The sequence below is a fragment of the Colius striatus genome, chromosome 16 (assembly GCF_028858725.1).
Source record: "Colius striatus isolate bColStr4 chromosome 16, bColStr4.1.hap1, whole genome shotgun sequence".
NCBI lineage: Eukaryota > Metazoa > Chordata > Aves > Coliiformes > Coliidae > Colius > Colius striatus.
Genome location: NC_084774.1, coordinates 2781287 through 2791669, shown reverse-complemented (window position 1 = coordinate 2791669; position 10383 = coordinate 2781287). Strand labels below are relative to the sequence as shown.

Genomic DNA, 10383 nt, shown 5'->3' with positions numbered 1-10383 from the left:
TCCTGCTGCTCAGTTGGAAATTAGAACCGTGGCAAAGGGTGGAGGTAGCGTGGTGAGAGTGGGGGGCTGGAAGAGAGAGGGAGAGTTATACTCTGTAGCAAGAGTTTAACCCACAGTTACACTATGGCCACCTCATCACTTCTCTGGGGGAAGAGCCAGTTACTTGTAAACCTCAGCAAAATGTTGGAGAGTATTGCCCAGAGCACAGCTCAGCACCTTCAGCCACCAGAGGGAGGTTAAAGGGGCCAGCAAATGTGAGGCCTGTCCTCAGTGTGGGAAACTGGGCCTAATGGAGAAGAGAAGCAGAGGGCACAGCCAGAAGCTGAGATTCTGCCTATAGAGGTAGAAAAATCACTTAAGCTGAAAGAAATCCATGCTGGTGAATAGAGTGAGAGAGGCAGTGCCTGACAGCCCTGGGAAAGCTGAGGCTGATGCAGGGGGTTTGTGAGTGGTGGGGGGAAAAGACACCTCCCTGCTCTCCAGGGTCTGCAGTCCTGGCTGGGGCTGGGATTGTTCTGTCTTTTCAGAGCACTAAGGGCTCAGCCAGTGAAGCAAATGTGAGGAAGTCAGGTGTGTTTTCACAGTTTATTCAGTGTAAGAGCCCTTCAGCTGGATTCAATCCTCTCATCTGTGCTTGGGGGGCTTTAAAAATAGCTCCTTAGTTCTAAGAAGACAGGAAGGGACAGTGTCCCTCTGCCCCTGCCCGAGGGACAAGCACAGCCTTCCCTCAGAAGCCGTCAGTGGGTGCAAGTGGCAGCTCCATCCCGCCACAGCCGCCTTTGCTGTGACACAACAGCAGCAGCTCACGGGCTCTGCGCCCACCTCCAGCCCCACCACCTCCCTCCAGCTCCCAGCCAGAGCCTTACCCACGGTGTCCAGCCAAAGGCAGCGGCCCCTGTGCCGTGGCAGTGCCAGCTCCTGGCACCCACAGTGTCCCCTGGGAGCCGCAGGAGCAGCAGGGCTGGGCTCAGGCGCTGCGGCCGTGCCGGAGCCCGCGCCAAGGGCTCGTGGAAGGGCCTCATGTGTAGAAGCAGATCCTGCCCTCAGCTGCCAGTCTCTGGATGATGCTGAACTCCACATCAGCATCGTGGACCCTGGTCCTGCGGAAGGCCCCCGACCAGCGGTTCCTCTCCCAGTAGTGGTGCCAGTTCCCATCACCGTCGGCTCCGAAGCCGAACACCGAGACCTGCGCGGGCAGCCGGGGCCGTCAGCGGGAGCCACGGCCGGGGGGCTGGGGCTGGGCTGGAGCAGAGCTCACCTCCTGGCAGCAGTGCAGGGCAAACAGCAGAGCTGTGAAGCCAGTGGAGGGGTAGCGCCCGTGGCCCCGCGTCCAGTTGTCGTGGATGTACTTGAGGAAAGCTGGGCTGAGGATCAGCACCTGCCCGGGGAGCAAAGCAGTCGGCTGCTCGTCCTGCTCCGAAGGCTCAGGCAGCAGCACGAGGCTCAGCCCCCAGCCCACAGCCAGCACAGGCTGGGAGGGACCTGGGAGTGCTGGTTGATAACAAACTAAACATGAGCTGCAACGTGCCCTCGTGGGCAAGGAGCCAATGGCATCCTGGGGGCAGCAAGAGAGTGTGGGCAGCAGGGCAAGGGAGGTTCTGCTGCCCCTCTGCTCTGCCCTGCTGAGGCCTCATCTGGAGTCCTGTGTCCAGTTCTGGGCTCCCCAGTTGCAGAGAGACAGGGAAGTGCTGCAGAGAGGCCAGTGCAGGGACACCAAGATGCTGAGGGGATGGAACATGTGTGTGAGGAGGAAAGGCTGCAGCCCTGGGGCTGTTCAGCCTGGAGAAGAGAAGGCTGAGAAGGGAACCTCATTAACACAAGCAGATAAAAGGGGAGATGTTGAGAGGAGGAGGCCTGTCTTTTTTCTGAAGCACCCAGACAAGGGGTAATGGGCACAAGCTGGAACACAAAACATTCCTTGGGACAGGAGGAGAAAGTCCTTTGGTGCTGAGGTGAGGGAGCCCTGGCCCAGGCTGCCCAGGGCGGGTGTGGAGGCTCCTTCTCAGGAGGTTTCTAAACCCACCTGGACACGTTCCTGTGGCCCCTGATGGAAGGGAACCTGCTTTAGCAGGGGTTGGGCTGGAGGAGCTCTGCAGGGCCCTTCCCACTCCCACCATCCTGGGGTTCCATGAAAAACCAGCCTGGCCCCTGCCTCAAGGAGCTCTGCCTGCACAGGAGGAGCCCACTGAGCTCTTACCTTGTTTCTGTCAGCTTTGATGAACTGTTTCACTCTTGTGTAGGTGCTGCAAAAGCCAGAAGACAGCAGTGACTGTGGGGCACCAATTACCAGGGTGTCTGCCAGCCCCTGGCCCCAAGGCACCCCCAGCCCCTTGGGCTGGCCCAGCAGGGGCCCCTGGACTGGCCCTGAGAAGGGACACATCAAGCCCATGTCCCCACAGTGAGGTGAGCCCTGGGACTGCAGGATGCTCGAGCCCTCCAGGGATGGATCAGTGCCCACTTCCCCCAGCTGCAGTGCAGAGGGATGCCAGGACCCTCCCGTGGTGCCAGGGCCTCAGTGAGGCACCAGGGCCCCCAGGACCATCCTCCGAAGCCAACGCACCGTGTGAGCTCGCCGGTGGAGAAGGCACTGGCCACCCACTGCAGGTCCAGTGGCTTGAAAGGGACGAGGACAAGGTGGACACCAGGCTCGAGGTTCACCGCGCTCTCGGGGTACATGAAGTGGTGAGTGGTTCTCCTGCCAACATCCTGCTCAAAGCCAGTGATCTTTGCTCTGTTCATCCTAGGGGAGAGCAGGAAGGCACATCCCAAAGTGAAGGTGCACACTGTGCCCGTCCCAGCGGGCAGGGACAGGGTCACCTTGGCAAAGAGGGAACATGAGTGACACAGGGCCAGTGTGTGTGTCACCAGGCTCCAGGGAGCAGGGCTCCAGCACACGCGCTCACACACAGCCCCAGCCCCGCAATCTCAGGGTGGGTTTTTCTCACATCGGTGGGTTTCTGGGGCTGAGGCACAGCAGAGCCTCAGGAGGACAGGGACGGGACCCCCCTCCCTTCAGTCACCCACCTCAGCACCCAGTCGTGGGCGTCGATCCGCAGCCCGTGGCCGGAGCCCTTCAGCTGCCCCGAGTTGCCCACGACCGCGCAGGTCCTGCAGCAGGACGGGGCCCAGCTGCTGCTGCTCGGGGCCTGGATGACCCTGAAGAGCTGCTGGATGATGGGCTGGAGCTGGACGCCATGCTGGGGGCCCTGCAGGGCCTGGGGGGGTGAAGGCAGCGTCAGCCCCCCGCCAGCGCCTTCCAAAGGCAGCCCCACTCGAGCAGAGCCCCGGGAAAGGCACAGAAAACGCGGATGGGACGTGAGCACGAGGTGTGAGGGGTGGGGAGAGGAGGATGGAGGAGCCCCTGCACCCCCTTCTTCTCCCACTACGGCTGCCCAGTGACCTCCACCCTGCCCCACCACAAACAGGTTCGGGGAGCTCTGGGCCGAGCCCCACTCACCAGCCACCACTGAAGCAGGCCGGAGGGCAGCTCGTGGGCCGTGGCCGTCAGCAGAGGCCCCACGGCCGCGTCGTAGCGGGCGCTGAACCAGGCGGAGCCGTTGCGGCGGGCGGCACAGCGGCCGGGCCGGGCTGCGGCGGGCGATGGAGCCCGAGGGAACGGGCCCGGGGCGCTGCCGGGAGCTCGGAAGCGCTGCCACAGGACCAGCAGCACGCACAGGGCCAGCAGCACTTGCTTGTGCCGCTGGCACAGCATCCCTCGTGCCACCTGCGGCGAGACAGCCGGTGGCACCAGGGGACCCCCCTGCCCGGCCCCCTGCCCAGCCCCAACAGCCCTTGGCTGCTCCCCAGCCCCCGCAGGGATCTGCACTCGCCTCCTCCCCACACCGTGCAACGGCTTTATGGCTGTGCCTGGCTCCTGGCAGCTGCTGGGCTGCAGGCAGGGCCCAGGGGCAGCACGTGCTGTGCCAGGAGCTGCTTCTCTGCCTGCAGCGCTTTCAGGGGCTGCAAACTGACCCTCGAACAAGCAGCACTGAGGCACCGCCAGGAGGAAGGAGAGGAAGGCTCTAACTGCTGACTGCGTCCATGAACCTTTCTTAAACACCCATACTTAAGGGATGAGTCTGTTCTCCATCTGAAAGCACTCCAGTGAATCCAAAGCCAAAGGGAAAAGGGTTTTCTTGTCCTCAGGGAACTCACAAAGTGCTCAGTGTCTCAGGACCTGGCTCCTGTGGACCAAGGGCAGAGTGAGGAGCAGGGATGCAGGGACAGCCCCCATCCCAGGGGCAGAAGTCCCCCATGTACTGGGAAACCAAAGCAGAGAAAACCCCTCCTGTCCTCACAGGAACCCCCTCTGTGCTTCCTCCAGTTCCAGGGGCGCTGATGTGGGACTGCGGCTCAGCAACAGCTCCGTTTCTCCACATCCCCATTCCCTGCCTCTCCTGCAACTCAGACGCACCTGCTCCCTGCTTTCCCTTGTAGCACAGACCTACCTGCTCCCTGCTTTCCCTTGTAGCACAGACCTACCTGCTCCCTGCATCTCCTGCAGCACAGGGTACCTGCTCCCTGCCTCTCCTATAGCACAGACCTACCTGCTCCCTGCCTCTCCTATAGCACAGACCTACCTGCTCCCTGCCTCTCCTGCAGCACAGACCTACCTGCTCCCTGCCTCTCCTGTAGCACAGACCTACCTGCTCCCTGCCTCTCCTGTAGCACAGACCTACCTGCTCCCTGCCTCTCCTGTAGCACAGACCTACCTGCTCCCTGCCTTCCCTGCAACACAGACCTACCTGCTCCCTGCCTCTCCTGTAGCACAGACTTACCTGCTCCCTGCCTTCCCTGCAACACAGACCTACCTGCTCCCTGCCTCTCCTGTAGCACAGACTTACCTGCTCCCTGCCTTCCCTGCAACACAGACCTACCTGCTCCCTGCCTCTCCTATAGCACAGACCTACCTGCTCCCTGCCTTCCCTGCAACACAGACCTACCTGCTCCCTGCCTCTCCTGCAGCACAGACCTACCTGCTCCCTGCCTTCCCTGCAACACAGACCTACCTGCTCCCTGCCTCTCCTGTAGCACAGACCTACCTGCTCCCTGCCTTCCCTGCAACACAGACCTACCTGCTCCCTGCCTCTCCTGCAGCACAGACCTACCTGCTCCCTGCTTTCCCTTGTAGCACAGACCTACCTGCTCCCTGCATCTCCTGCAGCACAGGGTACCTGCTCCCTGCCTCTCCTATAGCACAGACCTACCTGCTCCCTGCCTCTCCTATAGCACAGACCTACCTGCTCCCTGCCTCTCCTGCAGCACAGACCTACCTGCTCCCTGCCTCTCCTGTAGCACAGACCTACCTGCTCCCTGCCTCTCCTGCAGCACAGACCTACCTGCTCCCTGCCTTCCCTGCAACACAGACCTACCTGCTCCCTGCCTCTCCTGCAGCACAGACCTACCTGCTCCCTGCCTCTCCTGTAGCACAGACCTACCTGCTCCCTGCCTTCCCTGCAACACAGACCTACCTGCTCCCTGCCTCTCCTGCAGCACAGACCTACCTGCTCCCTGCCTCTCCTATAGCACAGACCTACCTGCTCCCTGCCTCTCCTGCAGCATAGACCTACCTGCTCCCTGCCTCTCCTGCAGCACAGGGTACCTGCTCCCTGCCTCTCCTGCAGCACAGGGTACCTGCTCCCTGCCTCTCCTCCAGCACAGGGTACCTGCTCCCTGCCTCTCCTGCAGCACAGACCTACCTGCTCCCTGCCTCTCCTGCAGCACAGACCTACCTGCTCCCTGCCTCTCCTGCAGCACAGGGTACCTGCTCCCTGCCTCTCCTGCAGCACAGGGTACCTGCTCCCTGCCTCTCCTCCAGCACAGGGTACCTGCTCCCTGCCTCTCCTGCAGCACAGACCTACCTGCTCCCTGCCTCTCCTGCAGCACAGACCTACCTGCTCCCTGCCTCTCCTGCAGCACAGACCTACCTGCTCCCTGCCTCTCCTGCAGCACAGGGTACCTGCTCCCTGCCTCTCCTCCAGCACAGGGTACCTGCTCCCTGCCTCTCCTGCAGCACAGACCTACCTGCTCCCTGCCTCTCCTGCAGCACAGACCTACCTGCTCACCGTGGTGTCCCCCAGCTGCACCCAAAGCTGACCCACAGGACACACACCCGACAGCAACGCCACTGCTCGCAGGGGCCGAGCAACCAGCTCAGGAGAGAGGAGAAAGCGCAGGAGGTGGCAGGTGGTCGCACTCCTCTGCAAACCTGCCCCGTCCAAAAGCCACTCAGTCCTCTACGAATCGTCACCTCTCCTCGAGAGGAAGCACCAACAAAGTGCCCAGCGACAGGCCGGAAGCGCAGCAGCGGGTGCTGATGGCGAGAAGCGGCAGCAGCAGCAGCTCTTGGCCCCCGACGCCCCGTGTCCCAGGCTCCTGCTGCAGCCTCCAGCGTCTGCCGGGAGGGAGGCAAAGAGAATCCCTCCCATGTGCTGCTGGGGCCCGGAGCCAGCGGTCCCCGGGCTGCTGTGGGGGCGTGTGGAGCCTGGGGAGTGAGGAAGCTGCAGCCCGTGGAGGCCGCGCTGGCCGGTAGGCGCGGGGCTGGTGCCAGCAGCTCCATTAAACCCAGAGCCCGGAGCCTGGGCAGCACCGTGAATATTTCATGAAGCTTTTTGCAGTTTCCTGTTGCTGGGGAGGGCAGGGCAGGGCTGGCCAGGCACGGCTGAGCAGCCCAGCTCCCCGCCTGTACCCCTGTGCAGCCCCTGCTCTGGGGACAGGACACCTGCACCCACCCCCACAGAGGGGCTGAAGCGACCCCGGCCCCGTGCCCAGAGGTGCCTTCCCTTGGGTTCCCCAGCCCGGTGCCACAAGCCACGGCCACGCATCAGGCTGCGCCCCGTTCCCACCCAGCCCCGAGGGCCACCGCCAGCACCTCCTCAGCCAGGAAAGACACCCGCACTCCCTGGTCCCCATCCGCCTCACCTCCTCCTGGGGCGGCTGCCAAGGGGAGCCGGCGGCTCCTGGGCTCAGTGGCCTCACCAGAGCCCGCTGAAAGCTGCAAAACCAGCCCCTGGGAAGAGGAAGTGCTGCACCACACCAGGAGGGAACGGAGCCTCACAGCAGCGACGCTGAGCTCGGGGCTGCTGGGCCTCCTCCGGCAGTGCCCCCAGCCCAGCGCGGCGCTCCCGCACAGGCACAGTCCCGCTGCACCCCTGGCTGCCACCCCTGCGCCAAACCAGGAGAGTCGTCGTTAAAAAGTTGCTCTGAAGGGGAAAGAAGCTGCCCAGAGTGACAGAATGCAGTTGTTGGCTGGTCACCAGTCAGCAGGGCTCAGTGCTGGGGCCTCTTCTGGTTAACATCTTTATCAGCCATCTGGGTGAGGGGATCCAGGGCACCCTCAGCAAGTTCCCAGATGACACCAAGCTGGGTGTGTAGAGCTGTCTGAGGGCAGGAAGGGGCTGCAGAGGGCCCTGGCCAGGCTGGAGCAGTGCTGTATCCACCTTTAGGAACTTACAAGTGCTGATGAGGTCTCCCCTCAGCCTTCTCTTCCCCAGGCTGAGCAGCCCCAGGGCCCGCAGGCTTTCCTCCTCACACACACGTTCCATCCCCTGAGCGTTGTGGTAGCCCTGTGCTGGCATCTCTCCCTGTAAACCCTGGTTGAAGGGGTTCTGTCTCTTCACAGCACAGTGTGGGCCTGGGGTGAGGCCCAGCCCTCCCCCACACAGCCCTCTGCCCTCATCCCTCACCCACCCACCACCCCCCTCACAGCCCTTCACCACATCTTCCCTCTGCAGCATCCAAACACGCTCACACCAAGCAATGCCCAATGCCCAGGCAGTTTTATCTGGTTCCACCCAAACTCCAGCCCTGATCTTCCATCATGTTGCTCTCACTGACAGGTATGTCACTGGGTTACCACTGACCCTGTTCCTGAAATGCAGAACACCCTCATCTATGCTCAAAGCAAAATTTCCCTTTATGTTTCAGGGGTTTGTGTAACCACCACACTGAGAACAAGTCTCATTTCATGGACAGCAGCCCAAAACCATGACAGTGATTCCCTGAGGACCCCACACCAACGTGCCAGGGCTGGAGGGAGGGCAAAGGGTCAGTGGGAAGGACTGGACTGCCCACGGCAGGATGGCCCCAGCCCCAAGGAGCAGCCACGGGGGACAAACACCATCAGAGAGAGCAGACAAAGAGCTGTTATTCCCATGGAAATGAAGAGCCAAAATTCAGCTTGAAGCCAACCAGAAACCAACCCAGCAGAGGCAGGAAAAGCTGCTCAGCAGCTCATGAGGAATGACAACCAGAAAGTCCATGTCCAGAGGAGCATCACCGCATCCAGAGCCAACTCCAAGAGCTGTTCCTGTGTTCTTAGCACAGCAGGAAGCTCATGGCTCTGCTGCCCTTCTCCCTGGTGAGCCCCATTCCAAGGTCTTCCAGATCCTACCTCCACCAGGACTCTCCCCCAGCCCTGCCTTCCCCCATGCACCGTGGTTTGGACTTCACACAAGGGCCTGGGAAGTGCCAAGCGATGCCAAGCGCTGCCATGCCGGGGTGTGGGTGGCTCTCCACGTCCCCCTCTCTGCTACAACCATGCACAAGAACAGAAGCTGCTTTCAGCTGTGCAGACTCAGCCCCAGCACATGCCCTTTTCCCACCTTCCCCCACCAGTGCCATAAAGAACCATTTTTCCCCCCAAGCTGTAACTGCCTCATTTGATTGGTCAGTTACTTGGTTTCTCGGCATCATCTGGGTAGTTCACGTGAAATGTGACTCCCCAAAGAGAGGCCACTCTGCAGGGCTCTCACCCTGCACCTGCAGTAGTCCCTTCAACGTTTACCCCTGTCTTTGAGGGGCCCTGTGCTGGAGAGCATTTATCCATTGATGATCTTCTGGCTGATGTAGCCAGGCATGGTGTAGATCAGAAGAGCCAGGAAGATGGTGAGCAGGGCGACAACGAGCAGCACGATGATGTACTTCTTGTACCGCTTCCAGATGAAGAACACAAAAGTCTTCATGGGATTCACAAACCAGTTGAAAGAAGTCTTTGGCCGACTGCAACAGGAGGAAAGAGTTGGTAAGCACAGGCTCAATCCACAGAGCAGCACAGCAACCCCTCTGGGGAGCAACAACCCACCAGCACAGGCTGGGGGTGACCTGCTGGAGAGCAGCTCCAGGAGAGAGACCTGGGAGTGCTGGGTGATAATCAACTAAACATGAGCAGCAGCGTGCCCTTGTGGGTAAGAAGCCAATGGCAGCCTGGGGACAGCAAGAAAAGTGTGGGTAGCAGGTCAAGGGAGGTTCTGCTCCCCCTCTGCTCTGCCCTGCTGAGGCCTCAGCTGGAGTCCTGTGTCCAGTTCTGGGCTCCCCAGCTCCAGAGGGACAGGGAACTGCTGGAGAGAGGCCAGTGCAGGGACACCAAGATGATCAAGGGACTGGACTGGAGCATCTGTCTGAGGAGGAAAGGCTGCAGGTCCTGGGACTCTTCAGCCTAGAGAAGGCTGTGGGCTCATTAACACTTATAAACACCTAAAGAGTGTGTGTTGAGAGGATGGGGCCAGGCTGTTTTCTGTAGCATGCAGTGCCAGGACAAGGAGTAATGGGCACAAACTGGAATACAAAAAGTTCCCCTGGCACAGGAGGAGAAAGGCCTTTGGTGCTGAGGTGAGGGAGCCCTGGCCCAGGCTGCCCAGGGAGGGTGTGGAGGCTCCTTCTTGGGAGGTTTCCAAACCCACCTGGACACGTTCCTGAGGCCCCTGATCAAGGGGAACCTGCTTTAGCAGGGGCTTGGGCTGGAGGAGCTCTGCAGGGCCCTTCCAGCCTCCACCATTCTGGGATTCTGTGATTCTATAAACCAGAGCTGCCCTTTTTGTCCCAGTGATGCCTGGAGCACCTCCCTGAGCCCAGCTCTGGCCCAGCTGCTGCAGCCACGAGTCCTGCTGGACCCACTCGAGCTCTGGCAAGCCCTGACAGCGCCCTCCTGCAAACCCCTCTGACTGCTGTCAGCTCCCTGACAGGCAGCTGCTCCATGTCCCCTTGCAAACAGCTGCTGAAACACACAGCTCTGTCCCTCCCTGGTGAAGGTGACAGATCAGATACTCACTTGGGCTTTTCCAAGGGTTCAGGCTCTTTTCGGCCCAGACCAACGGGACTCTTCTCAGCCTCCTCCACAGTCAGCAGCTGGAACTCTGCCTCCACCTTACCCTGGAGAGGGAACAGGTCTGAGTCACAGCTGCATGTGTGGCTCTGCAGAGCAGCCTGCTGCCCACACACCCTGCCAGCACCTGCCTGTTCGTCACCCACTGCCACTTACAGACCCTCAGAGCAATTGACAGGGATTAGCTATGGAGTCTCTCACCCTGCAGCCAAGGGACACCATGGCCTGGCCAGAAACAACCTATCCTGCAGCCATGGCACAGCATTGCAATGCATTGCCTA

At 61.0% G+C, this 10383-nt stretch overlaps 2 protein-coding genes across 2 annotated transcripts in view; both read right to left on the bottom strand.

Moving 5' to 3' along the window:
• Positions 1-974: 974 nt before the first annotated feature.
• On the bottom strand, positions 975-6067 carry LOC133626939 (CMP-N-acetylneuraminate-beta-galactosamide-alpha-2,3-sialyltransferase 2-like). Its single transcript, XM_062009202.1, has 7 exons — positions 6058-6067; positions 3458-3724; positions 3025-3215; positions 2561-2740; positions 2198-2243; positions 1259-1378; positions 975-1186 (listed from the first exon to the last, which is right to left on the bottom strand). The coding sequence occupies exons 2-7, from the start codon at positions 3710-3712 to the stop codon at positions 1019-1021; spliced, it is 960 nt and encodes a 319-aa protein (XP_061865186.1). The 5' UTR covers positions 3713-3724; positions 6058-6067; the 3' UTR covers positions 975-1018.
• Positions 6068-8133: 2066 nt separating this feature from the next.
• Positions 8134-10383, bottom strand: part of LOC104560380 (fer-1-like protein 4) — a 38054-nt gene continuing 35804 nt past the window's right edge. The window contains exons 44-45 of the mRNA XM_062008884.1: positions 10049-10149; positions 8134-9000 (exon numbers count right to left, since the gene is read on the bottom strand). Of these exons, the coding sequence (XP_061864868.1) occupies positions 8820-9000; positions 10049-10149 (282 nt within the window). The 3' untranslated portion in view covers positions 8134-8819. The remainder of the gene's footprint in view (positions 9001-10048; positions 10150-10383) is intronic.